Source organism: Coloeus monedula (genome assembly GCF_965178545.1).
Source record: "Coloeus monedula genome assembly, chromosome: 7".
NCBI lineage: Eukaryota > Metazoa > Chordata > Aves > Passeriformes > Corvidae > Coloeus > Coloeus monedula.
This window is the reverse complement of record NC_138787.1, coordinates 13545972-13568609: the sequence shown is the minus strand read 5'-3', so window position 1 is coordinate 13568609 and position 22638 is coordinate 13545972. Positions and strand designations below refer to the sequence as shown.

The following is a 22638-nucleotide window of genomic DNA, read 5'->3' as shown; positions in this document are numbered from 1 at the left end:
AAAGTAAAGGAGAGAGTCCGCTTGTTCTCAGATGTAAGAAAATATCTTATGTGGTTTATTGTGGGAACATAAAAAAAATTTTACATGATTTAGAACAGCCAGAGCAGAGAAAAATAACACTTACTTAACTGCTTTGGGAATACATTTTGACCCCACCTTAAACTGACTGCAGAACATCCAGTGACTCAACATAATAGTATATATATTTGGAACTACCCAATTCCTATAAATTACACTACAGACAAGAAAGCTGCAGAAGCATTTTACATTCTGGATTATCTTAAATTCATATCCATCTATTTAAAATCAGGACAGTTCCATTAAAATGGATGTAAATAAACATTTTATTCAGAATATTACAAGGGGTAAAAGCCAGTTTGAAACTTCTGGGAGCTTAGAAAATTCTTGATAAACAGAATAAACAACCTTCCAAGAAGCTTTGAGAAAATTATCTCTTTGTATCAGAAAGACATTATTCCCTGCTTGAGTAATGGGAACTAATATTTACTTATGCAAAAATGCTTTGAGTTCCTACTATGACAGATTGTGAGGCAGGCTATAAGGGCATATTAGTCATCTACTATACTTATTTAAAATATTTCAACATATTTCAATCAATTGGCATCTGATTAAAAAGCCACATCAGTTTCATACCTTATCTATTAATAAAAAGAAGGATGGTTTAAAACAGGCTAGAGAAATCATTATGCCCTGCAGATGAGACTGATTCTGTTCTGAGTGTATTTCAGCCCTGTTATCTGGCTGTGGTTAATACAAGAACCTATTGGTCTTTCCATTCCCTTTATAGCTGAAGGCTCTCAGGCTGCAGAGTTCCCTTCAGCATGGGGGAAATGGAGTCATTTTACGACTTTCCATTGCATCTTCCAGCACAAACATGTCAGAAATTATTGTATATTTCCAAGTAATTTGGTAATCAACAATTATACTTGAAAATCTTGCAATTCTCCAGGGTCATTGCAATTCTCCAGGGTCATTCTGACTATATCAATCAGACAATTTTAAAATTGGCATTATTTTTGAAAGTAAATATGAAACAATGGCAAAATAGAATAGAGAAATTCCAAGGAACTGCTATTTTTGAAGCCACAAAAAAACTCCATGCACAACATGAAGGTCAAAGAATATCCTGCAATTCATGAGCAGTCACCTACAGGCAATCCCAAGCCTAATTACTGACCTAGTCCCTTTCTTTATGTCACTTCCCTAAAAAAACAGGAAGAGTTATTTCAGAGAAATGATCTGACTGAACAATCATTAACTGAAAACAGAAATGACTGTGACTGTAACAGTAAACTATTCAGCATTTTATGATAAAAAATGTGTTTTCTGAAAGCAGAATGCTCTTTAGCATACAAACTTCTCAACTGCTGATTTAATTTCTTTGTGTTTTCTTTTAGAACAGAACATCCTAAAAACATTTTAATTCAAGGTAATGGAGAGATTCAAAACAATTGCAGCAAAGCTAGGTTATGGATTTGAAATCTAATGTAAGATGGTTAGAAGCCCATTGTGCAAACACTTTCTGAAAACACTGGGTTTGGATACATTTTGTAGCCATACTGTTTAAAGTGATCCATTCAGATTTGTCTCCTTGCTGTTCCTTCTGGACAACCTGCCAGCAAATGAACAGCAACAGCAGCTCTAACAGCAATAATAAAACCCTCTGGGATCAGTGCATCCCAGAATTTTTCTCAGCACTATAATAATACAAATCTCTGTATTCTGTACATGTATACAGAAATAAAATATAGAGAGCAAGTTTAGTGGAAAAAATGCATAGAGCACAAACTCTGACAACGTAAGCCTGTGAAAGCAGCATCATGGCCTCCAAGTAACAATAAAAAATAAACTAGGAGAGGATTTTCTTCTAATAAGATATTGGAAAAAGAGTCAAACTGTGTAGTACTTCAAGCCACCTTTTAAAAATGTAAGACCTGATTACAAGAAAGTAAAATAATATTTTTAGGAGACAATTCTCAGCCCATGCATTTCAAAAGTGGTTTTTTTAAGTCCTCTCAGTGCTAAATGATATTTCAAACTTTTTTCTTGGTCATTACCCAATCATGTTTCAATTATAACGCAACTGCCAAGCTTTTTGGTTGATAAAATGGTTAAGCAAATAAAAAGAAAATTTAACTTTCAAATTTTTGATCTTAAGAAGGTTGTTCTGGCAAGAAAATGAAAAATAGAAACAACAGCCTTTATAGTATCTTTAAAGTTTTGGGGTTAAGCTAATGTCCTGCATATTGAAGATGTTTGTATTACCAGCACAGATAAAGCTCTTATTAGAAAATTAAAATAACTTTGAATACAAAACAAAAAGCAAAGGTCAGTTTTAGATAATGAGAAAGCAAGCAGAATGCCCACAATAAATTTGCCTCTTTGAAATAAAAAAGGTTTCATTTAATTTCAGTGCCATATTAAAGTAAATAAAAGACCATTATTATTTTTTAAGAACATATATATTTTTCATTCAAAAATGAGAAAAATGCTTAAAATAAAGAATCAATGTGTAATAGTAATCTGTGAAACCCAGCAAACCCTTGAGTAAAGCAGAGCAAAGAAAACAAGGTCTGTTTTGTAAAGAGATTATCTTTTCCTTTTACACTTGTGAGGAATTATTTTCTTTTACTTTGAAAAACCTTATTAAATATCACACAATTCATACTAAAGGGGAAAACAGAAATATCATAAAGGATCAAATAGCTGTTCCATAAATCTCATACCTGATATCGGCCAGCGGCCATCATCAGATTTTTCAGAGAAACACAACAATTACTTCTTAGGAATTAAAGGTTTTAATACAGTGCCAGGCACTGTATTACAGCCATTCTACTGTAAAGTTGGAAAGATACTTCTTCCCCAAGGTTACTCTGAATGTGAAGTTCTCTAAAATCTACACATGTAGTCACATTGCCTTGTTAGAATCCAGGCTAAAACCAGCAACCCATCTTTGGGAACACTTGGCAAAAGTAATCTCTGCATGGCTCAAGCCCCAGACCTTCAGCTGCTATCAGTCAGTCAACACTTAGCTCAGATCCTTTGAAGAACTTCACCAAAACAACAATTTAAGGATAAATTAGGCTTATAACATCAGCATCTATAAAGAACATATGCAACAAACTAAAAATCTAGCCAAGAGTTTCCTGCCAGCTAGATTTACCAACCTTGATTTTCTTTCATCACATTCTCTCTTTTCCAATCTGAACACAGCTGTTGGAAGAAATTTGAGACTCTTTAGGAAAGAGGCTGTCTGTCTTTGTTAATTTGTCTTAATGTTTTCATAGATACAACTTTGACTCACATTTGGGTAACAGAAGTGAAAACCATAACAAATCAAAGTAAAAGTAGAAAGCAAAGCAGTGAAAGGTGTATGGGGCAGTTTTTAAAATCTGAATAGATGAGTAAAGATACCAGCAAAGAGAAAAAAAGGTCTGATGCTAGGTCAGGAGAAAGTATAATTTTTTAAGGGGAAAGGAAGTTTGTCAGCCCTACTCAATTGTCATGCACATATGTGAGGAGTAGTTTCCTAGGGGGGAAGAGGAGACTGAAGGAAAGTAACTTCTCTCAATACCTTACCTGAATTTGAATCAAGGTGCAACCTCAAGCTCATAAAGAAAGAGTTGAAAGCCAAGAAATACGTGGCAACCCAAGCCTAAGTTCTGCTATCTTTGAGTGACAGTCCAAGAAACAGAATGTTACATTCTATCTTGCAAAAATATTCAGGAATATTCTGAGGACAAGTTGTATGGCATTATAAGACAGACTGTATAGGTTACTCATTGCTAAAAAGGGCTTCTGTTTCACATGAGCCATTCTGGAAAAGAAACTTCAGTGCCTGAGCTATGTAACCAAGCTACCTTTGTTTCAACAAGCTATGGAGTTAGCCAAGCCACAGTAACTCGCTAATCCTGCTATAAACCACCATAAAAGTAAACTATTTTAGCCTAAGATAACATGTCTATATATGCGTTTGCCACATGTTTAAATAATGAAGCTCTGCTGATGTGCAATAATTTGGGCACATGCCTGAGCCTTCCATGTGTGCAAATGCTCTCGGACTGAAAGTTCCACTTTTCCCAAGTTGTGTATTATACTAGGCAACAAAATATCATCAGGCAACTTTTGTTTTGTAACAAGTATTTATTTTTCACCAAGAATGAAATATTCATAGGTATGCATGTACCTAAAGAATCCAGCAGCAACTAAATTCAGCCCTCCTAAAGAGAAGCCTTCTCCTACTCTTCTGTCATCTGAGATTTGTGTTGAATTACTTGCTCAGCGTGGGTGGACGTTTCTGAGCTATGGTTTCATAATAACACAGCCACACAGCAGTGCCTTTTCACAGCAACGTCTTTCAATTTTCCATATTACAGTGCATTCAAGATTGTTTTCCCTCCATTGCATAATCCAAGCCTGTATCTGCACCTGTCTTCACACATAAGGGTGTTGTGTTGACTTTGTGTCTGCCTAGATGGCTTAAAATACCCTGCTGCTTCAGCATAATGAGAGAAATATGCAACGGCTCGTTTCCCACAGCAGACGAGACAAACGTTCAAAACCCTACAGCTGAAAATAAGAGAACCTGAGGTAAGGTCACATTCTAAAGCCCACTTAGAAGCAGATCTAGCATGAACTCTGATAAAGTCAGACTTCAACGTTCTGATAAAACGTACTTGAACAAGCCACACCATGTAAAGCAAGCTACTTTTAATGGCCGAAAATTAAAAATTAAAAACCAAAAGAAGGGTAAAACTTATAGCCTGCTCTCAAGTACACGAAGTAATGTGTTTTGAAGGAGAAAACTGCTATTACAGTTGTTGAAACGAAACGCAGCGAAGAGGTTACTTCTCTGTAACCAGAAACATCCCGGCCGGGGCTGACAAACAGACGCCACCCCGAGGTGTTCTGGAGCAGTATTCCAGCGCCTGGGCTGGAGGAAGGGAGGCTTTGGGGGCTCCGTGCGAGTCGCGCGAAGACAGCTCCCGACAGCTCGGCCTGCATGGCGGCTGCGGGACGGGACCCCGGGCGGGCGGAGCGCGGCGCTGAGGGAAGGAGACGCCCGAGCCGAGCCGGGCCGGCAGCGGCGGCTCGAGAAACCGCAGCTCCCGCCATTCCCTTCGCGGGGCGCGGCCCGCCGACCCGGAGCAGGAAGCAGAGGATGGCGTCCCTTGACCCCAGCGCGGCACTGAGGAGCGAACGGGGAATGATGGAGGTGAGACGGTGGCCGGAGCGGGGAACCGGGAGTGGGCGGGTGAGCGCGCGGCCGCCTCAGCGTCCCCTCAGCGCTCGGCAGCGGGTGCCGCGTCCCGGCGGGACGGGCGGAGCTCCCGAGGGCACAGCCGGCCCTGATCCCTCGGCTGCCGGCCGGCCCTGCGGGTCCTGCGGCTCCGCCCCGGGCGGCGGGGCCCGGCGTGAGACGGGACGGGACGAGGCGAGGCGAGGCCAGGCGAGGCGAGGCGGGGCGGGCACCGCGGGCACCGCGGGCGCGGCGCTGCCGGGACGGGGCCTGCGCCGGTGCGGTGAGGCCGCGGGGCAGAGGCCGTTCCTGAAAGGAGCCGCCGCCTCCCTGTTTGTGGTAGTGCTGTGGGAAGGCAAGCCCCTCTGTTTAGGGGAGAGTTTCCCCCTTGTTCTCCCTCTGCCTGCCCAGTACAGTTGCGCTCAGGTGAAGGGGTGGTAGAGGTTTTCATGAGGTGTATTTCGAGGAACAGTTTTTATTGCCTTTTAACTCTTATTTTACTTGTTGCAGTGCAAGAGTGACACTGTCTGGAGAGTTTATCTGATGCCTTTGACACCCAGTTACTATAAGAATGCACCACTGATTATTACTACTTTTAAAATTGTTATTTAAATTTTTTTTAATGTGTATGTTTCATGGCTTTTGGTTGCCTTGTTAAATATGATTGAAATTTTTATTCTCTACCTGCTGTACACAGAGTAATTCAATGAAACTAAAACGAAGCATTGATTTTAGAGACAGCTGCTAAAATAGCTTGGTTAGAATTTTATAAAATCAAATATTTCTGTATGTAACTGGTTGTTTTTACATTTGTTACAATTTAAAGGATTTTTTGGTTGTAAAATGTTTAAACTTAATTTTGAACAGGTATTATTTACTCTTTAATCCAACAGTTTAAGATACTTCCCACTGTAAATATCTTAACTAAGGTAGAATTATGCAGTCTTTCCTTTCATCTGAAAAATCCTTTGTGGATTTATAGCTATAGTCTCTTTGTTTAAAAGGTAAGGATCTCAGGCCATCCAGATTTTGGCAACATAAATAAGGCATCTGCATAGCAGATTTCCTAATATTATTAGCTTGTGATTTAAGCTTGACTTCAGATGATAAGCAAGCTGTATATAGCTTGAGGTCAGACTTATGTCTTTGTCCTGTACATTAGTGGTCTTATAAAACACTGGTATAAAGAGATTGTTTTTCCTCGAAGATGTTTTTCTGTTAGCTACTAAGCAATAGCTGGACTTTTTCCACTTTTACCTATCACACCTTTCCTCCAGTGAGAAAATCTGGCCCATTGAGTTTCCTTGAATTGTAAAAAGATAACAAGGAGATCCAGACAGGTGTCATTCAGTATAGTTATTTTCCTAGTTCTGGCCTGTTTACAGTTACTTTGCACCTAACTCAATTTAAATGGGATTGTACTTGCAGCTGAGTGAACTCCCAGTAGCACCTCACCATTGAAATTAGTCCTTGAAATAAAGAAGCAACAAACCATCCTCTAACATGTTGCTGTTGCCACTGCTTGGCATTTTTGAGATGGAATGAAACATTGTTGTGTCGAGGTGCTTTAATCTCCTTTTGGGGCACTGGAGAGGGATGAATGGTTGTGGTGTCCCCTGCTGGCTGTGGAACTGCTGTCTGACTGCCTCGTCCGTGGGGTAGCTTCCTCTGTGGTTGCTACACTCTTGCCATACTTTTAGCTTTATCGTAAGATTGTTTGTATACAGTGAGACTTAAAATAGCAGTAAATTGACTTCCAGCACGTGGAACGAGTTATTTTACATAAAGCAACACTCATGAAGGATAGTCTTCTGTGTTTTTCCATCACTGTCTTTTGGGTCCTGGCTGTGTATAGGAAATAGAACAGGATGACTGAGAACAGCTGATCTATCAAAAAAGCTTTTCTCAGCTGCCAGATGAAAAGGTTTATAAGAACAGCTGGGGTTTCTTGTTTATTTGGTTTTTTAATGTTATTATGTAAGTTACAACACAATGGGAAGTAGGATGAGTTTGGTGTTTTGGTGGATTGTTTTGTTTTGGGGGACGGGGGTGTGTTTAAAGTTGAGGTATTAAGATATTCCTTCTGACCATAAATGCTACAACATCCCAGGTATTTTATTGTGGGCAGTGCATAGTCTGGGAAATGACAACAATGTATAGTACACAGGGCCCATGAGGAAGAAAGAAGAAACAAAGGTATTCCAGAAGGAATGGTTAACATTTATATAGGAAAGACTGTCAAAATTACTTCCATATTAAAAAAGATGTGCTGCAGACTTCAAAAAGATTTATCCATTTGTTCAACTGTTTGCAAAATGGTACAGAAAAATTTACATGCCTTCGGGCGTGGGAAACATGCATTATTGATGTTATTTTAAAAGGCTCTTCCTTGTTGCCAGATGGGATGAGAGAAGTGTCCTGCACTGCAAATGGCCTCCTGTTCGACATTTATTGTCTGCTAGTCTGGAGTCAGCTTTGGTGGATGAGGAAGGTCGGTGACTCTAAGGTAGGTACTAGAAAGCTGATTTAACACTTGGGTTCCACAGCGTAAAAGGCTTATGTGACACTTGGAAGTCCTTTGTGTTTGGATGCCCTAAAGAATGTAACTGCTTGTTGCTGCAGTCATATTTTTATTAAAAATTGTGAGATTAAAAATTGATTTGCAGATCTTTTGAGTAATAAGGATTACTTTTCCAGCCTAGGTAATTCCTTTGTGTGGTGTAGGTCTCATATGGGTTTTCTTACATATATATCTCATCTCAATTGTTAAGGTGACTTAGGAAATTAAGTAATTACATTAATTTGATACGGTTATTGCTTAATAACCTAACAGAGTCTAGGCTGTGCTCGTAAGTATAGTATTTGATTTCATTAATTAGAAGTTAGCCCCTTTTATCAAAGCTAAAATATATTGTTAAATATAATACTAGGGTAACCTAGTAAAGCAGAAGTTTCTCTTTAGAATTGCAGCTTCATTTAAGTCAAATATTGGTCTATAGCTGAAACAGTATAGAGCTTCTGAAGAGCTTGTAGCGTGGACTGAAGGAGGAGCTTCAGGATATGGTATGAGGATGGATTGACTTTTAAAAAATTTTTTACTTACAGATGTTTGAGAGAATCAAACGATCTGATGAAGCTGCTGCTTCTTCAGCACAAGGTAAGAAGTTCAAAAAGTTGAAAGTAGTTTTCGTTGCAGTTACATTTAAATACATAATAATTATCAGTAGAAGCATTAGTTCACCTTGTAGTTCAATTACATACTTGGATTTCTTAAATTTCATTATGGAGCTTAGGTGGAAAGAGTGACTTCTGAATATTCCACAAAATTTCCATGTAGGTGTTAAGTTTCTTGTCCTGTGGTAAGCTGATTGAGACATTTTACATTTTCTCTCAGTGATCATGGATGTCACAGTAGCAATGTAGATTGCCTAGTCTTGAACCCAGACAAGTCAGTAGAAAAATTCTCATTCGCCTCAGCCATGAAAGAGTAAAGCTTATTTTATGAAGTTCTTGGATGAACTTTGCTGACAAAAGGATCTCTTAATGCTTTTTTGAACTTACTAAACCTTTTATCTTCCTTTAAAATAGTAGTTTTGACAAATGCAGTGTAAGAGAAGTAGCTAGCTACAGGTAAAACTCTCCATCTCCGCGATACTCTGTTGGTTTTTATGTTTTGTACATGTGTTTGCTTGGGGTTTTTTTATTTTTTGGTGGTTGTTTTTGTTTTTCTGTAGGAATCCAAAGACATGGTGTTGAGGGCTCTCCACAGCAGGACAGCAGTAGCAGGTAAGTTAGGTGATGATCTGACTGGCATCCAGCTTACTGCTTACCGAAGTAAAATGGGAAAAATCTGCTTTTCAGCCTTATCTGTTACCTTGTGTAATGGATGACAGTGATACAATATGGATTAAGTGTATGATGGAGATCCTTTGTGTCTTATACCCATGTACTGTTAAAAACTGTGGGGAAGGCACATTGTAGTGCCCAAAACTACTGTGTCAGTGTCAGGTGTCCTTGGTCTTTTTTTCTTTTATTTCAAAATACTGACAAAAAGACGAATGAAAATATGACTCTGCCTTTTTCTTTAGAGGTAATTATTTTCAGATTTCAGCTAACTGTGCCTTCAAGCTGTTATTCTTTGTTCTGCATTTAAGGAAAAATTTCTTTAGTGAAATTTGCTTGAGAATACTTTAAAATACATAGTACCACTTACCATTACAATTCTAAAATAGAAACATTTATGTTGCAAGTTTTTCCCATCTTTGTAGTAAGATAGATATTTAGAATTTCTGTGCTAAGGACATGGATTAAACAACCCAACATGTCTTGATAATATTACCTGCTTCTTTCAGTTTACGCAGAAGTGGACAAGAACGTCCTCGGCCTGGAGCATCCACTGTGCAAAATAGACAAGGATACTGCAACTGTTGCCATGTACACTACAGTAATCTGGAACAGGTGAGACAGCCTCTGCATAACTTGGCAGCAGATAGCAAGGACTACCTAAAGGCTTTATCAGCTTATAAAATACCGGTTTCTGCGCTGAACAACCAGTACTGAGTGAAAAATAAGCACTTTGTGAATTGCACAATATGTGCACTGAGTAAGACACCTTGCTTCTTTGTTACCTGTTATAAAAGATGCTGGTGGGAGTGGCATGGCTGCTGCAGTCTGCTTTTCCAAAGTGGCACTTGGCTGTGCATTGCATTCATTATGTTTTTTTCTGTGTCTTTAATCTTGAGATCTGTATGTATTGTAAAGTGTTAGGGTTACAGTAATATGTTTTATATCAAGGGTGGAGATGTTTGATCAACTATTTTCAGTTCTTTAGCTCTGTCAGTCTCCTGTCTTTTAGACTTTTTAAATTAGAAAGTAGAGGCCTATTTAATCATCTACACTTAAGAAAAATCTTGTTAATTAGAGTGAATTACAGGATGTTTGCTCATACGAAGTTCAAGAATATTATAAGTCATTTATAGATAAATTTAGAGTATTTGTTCTGGTTAAGAGACCTGTGAGCAGCTATGAGATTTGTGAGAGTATTTGTACTAGTTAGAAGAGATTTGTCAGCAGCTACCAGAACCACTAATTTAAGTTCCAACTCAAAAAGATGTTTTGATACATTTTAGCATTGAGACTGCCTAAGCGTACTTAAAAATTTCAATCAAGGCTTTAAAATAGAAAAAGCTGAATATTTTTCTTTTTATTTAAGTATTTTTATAGCAATGGTGTAAATATTTAAGCTGGGAAGAAATTTTTAGGAATAGGCCTGTGTGCTAGCAGTAGTATTAGACTAATCATCTGTTTTATCTTTCACCAGCATATTTTCAGCTCCCAGCACAGACATTTTACAACATACTGTAGGAATCGTATGGGTACCAGTAGCTTAATGGAGCGTTTCCTGCAAGATGTTTTACAGCATCATCCCCACAGGTACCATGACAGCAGGTATAATACAGAAGGCTTTTTTTTTTCTTAATACGTGGTAGTGGAATGCATGTGTTATGAATTCCTATTTCTGTTCTACTGTTGAGCAGTAAATTTGGCCCATTCAAGGTGAAATTTGCTCAATGAAGACTATTTAGAAAGACATGTATTTATATAAACAGCATGCAAATATATTGCTTTTGTGTTGTCTCTGCACTTTTAAACTCCTTTTCACTGCTAATGGATTTGAAACAACACCAGATAGTGTTTAAATGTGAAGACCTGAAAAAGGAGGAGTATATAGGTCAGTACTTACAATAACAGACTGTACGATCTCACATGTGTTTACAAAGTCTTCAAATTTGAGCTTTATATATTTTATTCTAAATTTTATAATTCTGGGCTTTATATATATTTAGCAGCATATTTTATGGTATGTTTTGAAAGAGTTCATAATTTTGGTTTGTTGATTATGTCAGGTAAGTATTTACATGTTTATTTTTTCATTATCCTTGCAGTTCACATGTTCAGTTAATACTTGAATTACATTAACTGGCCAATTCATTAATACTCAGATTTTGAAAAGTATTCTCTTTATTTATCATGTGCATGTTTCAAGAGTGGTAAGAGGATCAGTGTATTAAATTTTTCTCTGTAGGTGAAGGAAAATCAATTAAATCTCATTCCTCATTTGTTATGTTTTGAAAGTCAGACAAAAGTCCCAGTTTGATCCCAGTACAGTGTTTCTCAATATACAACTCTGCTATATGTCTGACAAGCAGAAGGGTATTTTGTCTGAAAGCACTCATTGATGTGCTTTCAGACAAAAGGTGTGGCAGAATAAGCTAATATGCATGTCTATACCACACTAGTCCAGGGCATGATGTACACATCACTACAAGTAAATAAATTGTCCTCCCATCTTAAATAAATAGATTTAATTGCACTGTCTTGAGAAGATTCACCATTTTTTTGCCATGGAGAAAATACAGGATTCATTTTAAAGCAACATCCAAATGAAAAAAGCCCTTTCTTGAGGTGTCATTAATAAAAGATTGTTCCCTTGGTGAATGAAACCTGCTAACAAGGAAAAACAAACTACCATGTTCCTCTAAGTTATTGGAAGAAGGAATAGAAAAATTAGAAAAATAATGCACAAAATCTAGATTAAGTTGGAGGAAGAAGGCGGAAGAGTTAACCCCAAATCTAGACAGAGTTTGGAGGAAGAAAAGCAAAAATGGAAAACAAACTGTGAATAGATTTATTTTGTGGTCCTGCTCTGAAAAGAAAGTTATGGTCTTAATTGACACCTGAGGTAAGATTTTGATTCTCTTCTTTCTCATGTTAAAACGCTTGGATTTATACACAGTTTCACTCAGTGCTTTAAATACCTGTTTTTACTATTTATCTGAATTCACACAAGGGATCTTTATGTGCCATTTTAAAAGGTTATGGAAATATTTGTAAAAACTGATTTGTTTTACAGAACCAGTATACCTAGTAGTTATGTGGAAAAAAGAAAAATTCATCAGAGCTTTGCCTTATACTGAATTTCAAAGCATATTGTTGTTCTCCCCCAGTAAAAAAAACAAAACAAAACCAAACACCCACAAACCACCAAATCATTCCTTCCTCCAAACTCTTGTATGTAAGTTTATTACCTAAAGAAATAATATTGAGCATTTTAGAAAGTAAATCTTTGTTCTACTTAGGGGGGTAATTTGTAGCAAAACTGTCAAAAGTTCCTAACTATATAAAACTGTAGTTCTGTTCTCTTCTCCCCCCAGAGACATTTGCTTAAAAGTAATTTTTGAAAAGTACTTGTAGGCTGTTAACTGAGCTAGAGACTCAGCAGTTTGCCATAGTTTCTCCATATGAAAATCTATTTAGTTTTATATTTAGTCTTTCAGCAATGTCCAGATGCCAGGACACAAAGATGTTTCATGTAAAGATGGAAGAACTCTGAAGTTAGGAAGTAAAAAGATTATTTCTGCTGCATTTGGCCTTCCCTTTAGGCCTTTCAGAACTTAGGTGACCAAGAATCCATGTAAGGGCAAAGCAGCAGTTCAGCTGACAGGCATTGTTTGATTATCTGATCTATTTGGTTACTTTGCAATCATATAGTAATAGAATAGTCCTCTTCTTTTTTAATGTTTCATTATATGAGGTTTCTCTTGCTTCATCAGTCTTACTTCCCTTAGCTTGATGTACTCTTAGTTATATTACCAAGGAATTACTATAAAAGGAAAGTACTATCAAATTTGTTCACAATGCTTCTGTTAGCTGATGTCTGCCATATCAGACGTCAAAAGTAAGCATCCATTTGGGTCTCACAAGGTCTGGTCATAATTTTCGAGTGAAACACAATATTCTTTACTTCAGTTATATTTACATATTTTAAAAATTGTTTTCATTGGATTTGCCCAGCTGTTACATGTTGAAGCCTTGTGGGTTCCTGTGTTGCAAATAGTCCACGTCTGTCAGCTGTGTTAAATCTGCAAGACACAAACCCTTGTGTTTGAGGCAATCCAAAAGACAGAACTGCCAGTTACAGAATATATGAAAATCTGTTGTCACAGCAAGGCTGAACAATCCTGACTGGAGTGAGTCAGAAGCTGTGGTATGTCTGTGAGAAACAGTAAGCATGGAATTCCTTGGCCACATGTGCAGAGTTCCTATCAGGCAGCCATGTTTTGTAGAGTAAAGGGCATTTATTCTCAATGATGGTTTTATACTACTATTATGTTCCATTTCTCTTCAAAAGCTCAATTTTAAGTAATGATAGTATGACCAGTGAAATAACCTCTTCATAGGCTTACCACTTCAAATAAAAGAAATATCTTTACTTTTCCTGCTTTGCTGTATTTATAAAATTATTATAATCTATGTTTGGCCATTCTTAATTGATGGTTGCATGAAGAGAGTGATAACCATCTGGAGATTAGTCTTATCTTTCGCTTTATGGAGCATTTCCCCGTCCATAGTTTTAAAAAATTTAGTGTCTCTGCTAAAGTAGCAGAAACAGTAATTTTAGTCTGTTCATTATAAGTGATGCAGTCTAGGTAATTACTCTTAAAAAACCCCCACACTGCTATTGCTTGATAAATTTAAGTGTATTTACAGTATTTATATAAGCTGGTTTTTTCTCCCCTGCCCTTTAGACCAACCTATGATGACATGCCATCCCCTGTCACTCTGGAGGCTCCTAGGATTTCTTGCCTGTCTTCAGAAGAGATGCAGAAAAAGAGGAGCAGTGAGAAACAGGAGATTTCCAGCAAAGACCAGGAGTCCATTCATGAAATAGGCTCTTCTGTTCCATGCCTGTCTCAGGAGGGCACAAAGAAAACTTTTGTAACACAAGCAGGTTTTCAAAAACTTCACGGAGGCCAGGAACGTGTTCCAGGAATATCCCAGCAGTCTATCGGCATTTGTAGCGATAAGAAATGGGTAACTCTGAAAAATGCTCGAATTGCGAATCATAGCCATGAAGGCCAGTTTACAGCTGTGAGCCCTGTACCTCAGCAATTTTCTCTCAGTCCTACCAGCCACAGTTCCTCTGTTAATCCTAAAACAGGAAAAAATGTTAGGGATTTGGCAGGATCAAATCTGTTTCTGTGTAGCAGATGTGATGAAAGAGCAGTGGAGGTCTGCAGCAGTGATGTGTTGTTGAACCCGCGCTTAAATCCTGCTCCAGCACTGGTTCACCCAAAACACCCTTCAGATTCTCATCAGAATCCTACACGCAGCCACAGCAATTCTTGCTTTATTACCTCAGGTCAATCTCTCTCAAAGCGAGATAGTTTACGAACTCAGGATGAAACTCTGGTGTCTGATCTCCATCTCAGGGATACTGTGGGTATCAGCAGCTCCCTAGACCTTGGGACATCCCCACAACTAGCACGATGCAAAAACATGAAGACAAACAGAGGTGATGAAAGTTCAGTGGATGAAACTATTGAAGATGTAATTTTGAAATACTGCCATGAAACTACATCTGAAGAAATTTATTTCAAAGAAGAGAATAATCCCTGTGTACCTTTTTCCTCACTTCTGGACTGTACTAATTTAGAGGGCTCTGAAATGAGTTTTGACTGTGATGCATCAATACAGGTAGGAACAGACTTACCCAAGGCAGCTATAAAAGACATAGAATTCCTAAAAGAGGTCCGAGTATGTTTGCAAGATAAAGACTATGGAACACAGCTCTCTTCTGTTTTAAAAACTGAATCATTAGAGAAAATAGAAGCAGTGAAAAAGGATGTTGTAGTTCATACCGAAGAACCAGTTCTTCCAGCCCTGCCTCACGTGCCTCCTTCTTTTGTGGGAAAGACTTGGTCTCAAATAATGTATGAAGATGATATAAAAATTGAAGAACTTGTGCGGGATTTCAGGGAAGGTCGTTTTCGCTGTTATTTTAACAGCGAATCCTCAGCCAATTGTACAGGGAAGAGAATGAAGAAAAAAAAGCAAAAGGATGAAAAAAGGATCAATATTATTGAGGGTAATAGAACGGAAAGTGCACCAGTTAAAGCATTGCCAGAATTTAATGATGCTTTAAGTGGTGGCTCTGATTTTGATAACCCATCTTTAGCCTCAGATACACTATGCAACCCACAAATTGTAAAAATGCCTAGGAAAAGGACGTGGCGCCTGGCTTCAAGATGTCAGGTGGTTAAAGTCAGCCATGGCACCCAGACAAGTCTGCTGAACTACCCTGTAGCAAAAAGGAAAATGTCTAGAAGAGAATCTGATCCAGCTGATCAGAAAGCAAGCATCGCGTGGCTGGAGAATGAAAAAACTCCAAACATGAAAACTAGACTCTGTGCTCTTAAACTTCCAGAGTCCTATAGCAAGATCATGAGTCCTGTTCAGCCCAAAACAGTAGTGTATGTACTCTCGTGTCCAGAGGTAAAACAGGGTAAAGGTAAACCTATAGATATTCCCAAAATGAGGAAAAATCATAACTCCACAGATAGCAAGGACTCTGTAAGGTATAAATACAAACAGTGTTCTCTCAAATATTATGACCCACTGACAAATCGAATTCTGAAAACACCTCCAAAGAGTACAGTTGGAGAAAAGGCCAAAAAGCCCTCTCATGTTCGCCAGCTTTTCAAAAGTCTCAGCATTGATGCAAACAAGAAGAAACTAGCTGATGCTCAGAGAGAAAGCACACCATCAAAGTCACTCAGTTGGTCAGACTTCTATGGTTCTTCTTCAGCATCTTTCCTGCCAGATCCAGATAAAGGGAATGATGCAGCCTCAAGTCAAAAGGCAGATGGACCTTCTGTTTCCACAGAAAGAACAGATTGTCTCGTATCTGAGAACTCTTTTAAACACCTAATCATTTCACCTTTGAACTCTGTGATAGAAGGAGATTATAGATTAATTCCATTTAATAGAATTACCAAAACTCCTCTGACCTCTATCAGGAGTGAGTGGTTAGAGAGGGAGACTCCAAAAGCAATATGGAAGAGAAAAGAAGGCACTAAAAAAGAACCAGTTTTTTCCAGGAAGGCTGCAGGATCTAAGTCTGTCAGATGTACTGTGGGGAGGAGAGGAAACAGAATAACCACAGGCAAACAAACATCCAGGACTAAAAAACAGCAGAAAGAGGGGATGAGAAGACAACTTCAACCTTGTGCCCAGAAATCTGCTTTCTCCATCCACAGGTGCCAGACCAGGAAAACTACAGTGGGAAAGCACCCTAAGAAAGAAAAGCCTGATGCTAAAAAATTAAAGGTGAGGAGGAAACCAAAAAGGGCCTTTCTGAACTCAACAGTTGTAACAGGGATTCCTGAAAAAAGGCAGAAAGTCACATCAGAATCTTTTCCCAAGAAGCCAGAGCAAGCTTCCTCCAAAGTCAGGAGCTGGGAAGTAAGTGGAGATCGGGGTCATCCTAGCACTGTGAACAGGCCCTCCAGAAGAACTGCTGTACCATTACTTCGAAACTGTCTTGTTCTGCCAGGTGAGAGCTAGCTACCAAAAGAAGTTCTTTTTTCTTTTTTTATAGCCAGCACCTGGAAGAAGGGAGGGGAAAAAAAGGAGGTCATAGACAATGCAGTTGAATTGCTAGAGCTCCAGAAAGTGCAAAGCCAGTCTAATGTGAAACAAACAGAACTGTAAACTCAGCTCTTGTTCCTGGAATATGGGGACATAATATATTGCACTGTTCTACTGTGTAAAGCTGCAGAAGTTGTGGATTTGAGTTAAAAGCACTTAGAATTATATTTACTAGTCTTCACCTGTACATCAGCAAAATGACCTTGAATGGTATCATATTGTTATTATGGTATTATCAGTGCTAACAGTGCACTATAATAAGATAATTTAGAAGCTATGTTAATTAACTGTGCCTATTTTAATTTTTTCACATAATTCTAAAATGCAGAAGATGACTCAGTTGCTATGCTAGAAATTTAATGAAGATACTTCAATCGGGGCTGAATTCTGTGTACGTATTTTGTGTTTGTGTATATGTGCACCTTCTTCAACACATAATATATACTTGCCTGTGGAAAGGCATTAAAATTAATACAGTATGATACAATTCAGATCAAGTCAGTGCTTTCTTGAAATGAAACACAATTTTACACAGTTTTGTATTGACTTTTTTGTTCCTGAAATCATGTCCAAAGCATTTTTCTTTTGGACTAAAAGTCACTGTGGGCTCTCATCAAGCAATAATGGACCATGCTGGTAGGGAAATATGTCTCTTTAGGGGACTGTTCAAATGGTGGTGGCTGAAGTGAAATCTCGAATCCTAAAAGAAATATAGGGTTGGGTTTGGGGGTTTTTCGTTTGTTTTTAATAGCTTATTGATTAAGATTGTAGGTGAATTTCACATTCCTTAGTGAGGGGGATGGAAAAATTACAATGCAAACAAACAGCAGTGAGTTGTTTTAGAATGTCAGCCTTGAGTTTGGGGTTCTGTGCTTTTCTGGCTTTATTGGGTGTAGTCTTGGTTAAATTTTTATGGACTAGAAGTCGAACTTTCTTTCTAAACTGTCAGTAAAATATTTAAATAAACCTAGCACAGCATCCATCTAAATGTATTAGAGTTCAAATATTTGTTGAAAAAGCCTGATTGAATTAAAATTACATTCTATAGAGATTCACGTTTGGCCACTGATGTTCCACCTGCTATAGTTTTATGGCAAAGAAACCCAAACCCATGGTGTTTTGGCTTAGTTTTCTTTCTTTTTTTAATAGTTGTTATGATGACAGTTTATTTAATGTGGCTAGGAGACATAAAGCCAGACTTGCGGATGTTTCTGTGCTTTAAAACCCAAGATTAATGGTTCATTTATAGTAAATTAAGCACATAGTTAAACATCATAATAATCTGGGCTTCAATTTGATATATGATATAATCTCTTTTACCTTAAAGGTCTTCATAAATTCTCTAGTGGTACATTTTTCAGAACACGAGAAAAACATGGAAAAGACCCTACTATCTCTGGCATTGAACACATCTGTGCATTTTCTCCTCAGAAAACAAAACCATTCTTGAGTCTTCATTCATTTCTTTCTGAAGTGTCAGGGGTCACGAACTTGGACAGAGATAAAGGTGGACTTAGAAATGGTTTATTTTAATATACAGTATCTGAAGGAAATATAAAAGCTGTCATCATAAACCACATGTTCAGAGAATATTTTGGGGATCTTTTTAGTGTATATGCATATTCCCCAAGATAAATAAAAGATGTCCATGTGTCAGCTGGAAAGTAAGTTCATTTACAAGTGAAATATGGTCTGACAGATTTTGTTATTTGTTTTGTTTTAATTTATTTTATTTTTTATATAAAAGTTGATTTCTATGGATGAATTTTTTTATGGTTGTCAGTAGACACAGAATCTTATGACTGTATTGCAAGTCACTGGAAAATTAAGGGCTATAATATAAGTTCTTATAGCCCTCTTAACTAATTGTGCCTGTATAATTTAATATTTTGTCTAATATAAAACTGATGTTTTTAAAGCAAAGTTTTAAAGGAATGGTTTTTATAGAAAGGCTAATTTTTAGATAAAGCAAAAGAAGATTTTTAAATAAAGTTTGTTTTAAAGCAAAGCTTTAACTCTATAGATAAGACCCATTCTAACATATTTTTATGATACAAGAATGTTTTCCTATCTAACTTCTTCCATCTTACTTTTCACAGTATTTTACACGTGAAGAGCATGAATTAGTTTGTGTGTGAATAAGTTTTAATGCACATTGTACTTTAAGAACACTAGTGTATATTTGTTCTCCATACTCATTCATTGTACATTTGTCTTACTGAGTGCACAACTTTTCCTTGAAATCTTGAGTAATAAAAATGTGTTGAGGACTATAGAATGACTAATATTTTTAGACTGTAATGTCTTTTTTTTTTTTTTTTTAATAATAGACCCTCTTATCAGGATGGGGTTTTTAGAAGAAAAATGTTATATTTAAATAGAAGTGTAACTAGCTATATATTTTCCTTTAAAAAAAAAGCAAAACAAAAAAAATGAAATGTAAGAATTTATTAGAAGAATAAGACTTGGGGTGCAAGTCTGGAAACATTTCTGTGGCTGACATTGTCAAAATAAGGTTTACTGTAGGCTTGGATGTTAATCTGTGCCTCACTTCTCAGTGTTCAGAGAAACCTCTTCTGTGCATGCTCAATAACTACTAGGATAAAGCAGAAAGACTGGGATGTGAGAAGTAAATGCAGAAACTGCTTTGGAAAGAGAATTGATGAACATACTTGCAAAACAAAAGATAGCAAAGACATTCAATATCGTGCAAAAAGGAGAAAAAGTATTTTGGAGTCTTGAGAAACAGGGAAGCACTTCCCCGTTAGATATATAATACAGTTTCTGCCCGTATGGAATAGAACATTGTTTCATTAGCATCATGGCTGAAACTTCAAAACATGATTATGGAGCCTACACAAATGTCAAACTTGAGAACTGAAATACTTTCTCTCTGAAATTGATATGCTGGTTGGTTGGTTTTGGGTGATGCTTCTATTTTTGTTTGGGTTTCCTTTTTTCTTTTGTGTTTTTTGAGGGGGGAGAGGTTTCTTTTAATGTTAGTGGACAAAGATGTTTTGTCAGTACATTTGCATGTCTTAACATGGAGAAGCAAGAAAAGAGCTGGATTAGAGAGGAATAATGTCATGCTTTTTGAATTAAATTGACAGCAGTTAGAACCAGGACCTTTTATAATAGTTGAGAAAAATGTTATCGTGTCTTCTTCAATGCATATGCAATTTTGACCTGTAAGTTCATTGTTTTTATTATACATTTCATAATTTTTAAAAGCCTCTCCCCACATAAAGTACTCATTCAGCCTTTCAAAACAACCTTAATTCTAAGCAGATAAATTTTTGTTATTCACTAGTATGGTTAACCATGAGTGTGACCCAGTCATATTTTGCCAGGTGCTAACCAAACAAAATAGCAATCCCCCAAAACTTTAGGTACCTGACACTTGCACCTCGCAGTTCTTCAGTTAATCTGCTGATAGGGTTTTTTGCTCTCTTGTTCTTTCTGACAGGTTTGCATCCAATGTTCTTGTAACTGCGTTATGAAAGTATCCCTCCCTGGCACTCAGATAAATGAGATATTTCTGTTTAATAATGGGACTATGGCTTCATCTGAAGTTGTGCTCAAGTTTCATACTAAATTTGTGCCCAAATGAGAATGTGTTTTTGTGGTTTTCATGTTCTTGTTATTGATAATGTATTTTGCAATAATTGCTTGATGTTGTAATTTTTTATCTGCTTCTCTATATCTCCTGTCTGTGGTCATTTGACACAATGTGGTTTTGTAAAGATACAGGGATTCTACACACTCATCCAGTGCTGTTACTGGATGTTCTTTCTCTGTATCTTCTCCTCATTTTATTTCAGATTAATTGTTCCATTGTTTTTCTCAGTCATGTATTTGGATTTCTTTTTTTATGTTGTAAAGAGCTAAATTACAGGGCAGTATGTTCTGTTTGGAAGTAAATCAGTGTCAGGTAACAGAAGAGGATGTTGTCCTGGTCTGAAGCGTAGAGGGCAGGTTGGTACAGGTGCTCCTGTGCTTGGGAGTCTGCTTTACTTCACTGAATAGTGTGAAACAGGAGTGGGATGATGATTCTTGATTCCTTTGCTGGTCTTCCTTTCTTTTTCCCTTGGGGTCACTCTGCCTGAGAACAAAGTAATCTGAACTCATACTGGAAATAAAGGCTTTTCAGCTTTTGGTGTTTTGGGGACAGATAGGAAAAGTAAAATGTATCTCTCTCACTAATGTAACTAAAATCACTGAATTTTTTCCTTTAATGTTTTATCTGCTGAATCACAGAATTCCTGGTAATATTTTTCAGAAAAATTTGTAATAGCATAGTTCTGAGCATGCCCAGAAGCAAAGGTTTTGTTCCTTGTTTGTTTGTTTTGCAGCTATACATTAATTCATTCCTTCAGCAGAACAGATCTTGCTTTAATAAAATAAAGAATGAATATGTACTTTTGGAGTTTCTTTATTCTTGAAGTGGCATTTAACTTGAAGCTGTTTGCTATAATTTGTTGTGGAAAGAACACTACAGAATGCCATGGAATAAGCTACTAGTCTGAAGGCAGACAGTCATAATTTAAACAACTGTTCACAATGGTGTGATATCTTGACTCAGTGAAGCCAAGATTCGTCCTGTTCTGTGCCCGCTGAAGGATGACACTCTAGGATGGCACTGAAAAGATGACATACATTTAAAATGTCTAACTTCATTTTGGCAGCATGAAACCAAGAAGCCCCAACCACATGGCAAGCCAGATTCCTGCAGAGCTTACTCATTAAGAGTTTTTTGAGAATGTGCACTTACTATATGAGGGCAGGGGCTGGAAGTATCATAATCTTAAGCACCTTTCTACTTTATGCAAAATGGTTTGGCATCTGTAGTCATAGAACAAATTAATGCAGGCAGAACTCTCTTCAAAACTTAAAAGTGTGCAACCACACTTTTAGGAGTATCTGGTAAGCAGATTACTAGAATGCCTTGAACAGTGTAATACCTTGTTCTATAAATTGGTAGTCATTTGCTATTTGCAGCAGTGCCTGTTTAAACCAGTGTGATCTTTCGCAGGAGCAACGCACACAGATGTGTCAGATCAGTAAATGTTTGAGAGGCAGAGGCATATGGTTTCCTGAGGCTTTAGTAAGTCATAAAATTTCAGGACATGCTTTGCAGTTTTCAGCCCATAGTTGAAAATAGCCATGTATTACATAGTTGGCTGAATGAAGTTAATACTGTGCTGTCAGGTAATGATTAACTAAAGAAATAATTGTTCAACCATCTCAACATGGAGTTACAGACATGATACTATAAGCAAATTTTAAGTCAGGTGATTGCTCTTTCACGGAAAATAAAAACAATTATCAATATGCTTATAGAGTGTGTAAGGGAGATCCAGTCCAAATTGGTATATTTGACAGTTATGATGGAATTAATAGCGTAGTTTTAGTTGGCTCTGGATTCACTGGAGTAATTAGTGCTATAATTACTGTGTTTTGATGGTTTTGGAAGTCATAATTATTTTCTTGGAGTGTAGAAGCATTTCTTATGAAACATAGGAACACATCATTATTACAGTTTGTGATTTAACAATGTCAGCATTTCTAAACTTTGTTTCTTTTTTTGTCAGTGTTCCACCCTTAAGGAAAACTGAAAAACAGTTTTTCCCAAAAACTGGGATTCATAAACAGGTTTTTCAGTATCACACATCCTCAAATATAAATGTACTTTAATGTATTAAAGCTGGTCAGCTTTTCGTATTTGCTGTGTCATACTGCATTAATGTTGGCACTGGTGCCTCTGAAAATGTTGGTTATAGCTTACTTAGTTATGATTGATATTGTGCAAACAAGTTGCAGAATCAAAATACAGCCTTGCTAGCTCATGCAGAGAGCTTAAATACTGTACTGGCCTGGCGATTCTGCTA

General features: G+C 37.3%; 1 protein-coding gene across 1 annotated transcript; it reads left to right on the top strand.

Annotated features, from left to right (window-relative positions):
• The first annotated feature begins 5111 nt into the window (after positions 1–5111).
• ZDBF2 (zinc finger DBF-type containing 2) lies at positions 5112–21059 on the top strand. Its single transcript, XM_082285220.1, has 8 exons — positions 5112–5236; positions 7660–7766; positions 8366–8417; positions 8995–9046; positions 9613–9718; positions 10581–10708; positions 13849–16655; positions 20217–21059. The coding sequence occupies exons 2-8, from the start codon at positions 7665–7667 to the stop codon at positions 20237–20239; spliced, it is 3270 nt and encodes a 1089-aa protein (XP_082141346.1). The 5' UTR covers positions 5112–5236; positions 7660–7664; the 3' UTR covers positions 20240–21059.
• The last annotated feature ends 1579 nt before the right edge of the window (positions 21060–22638 follow it).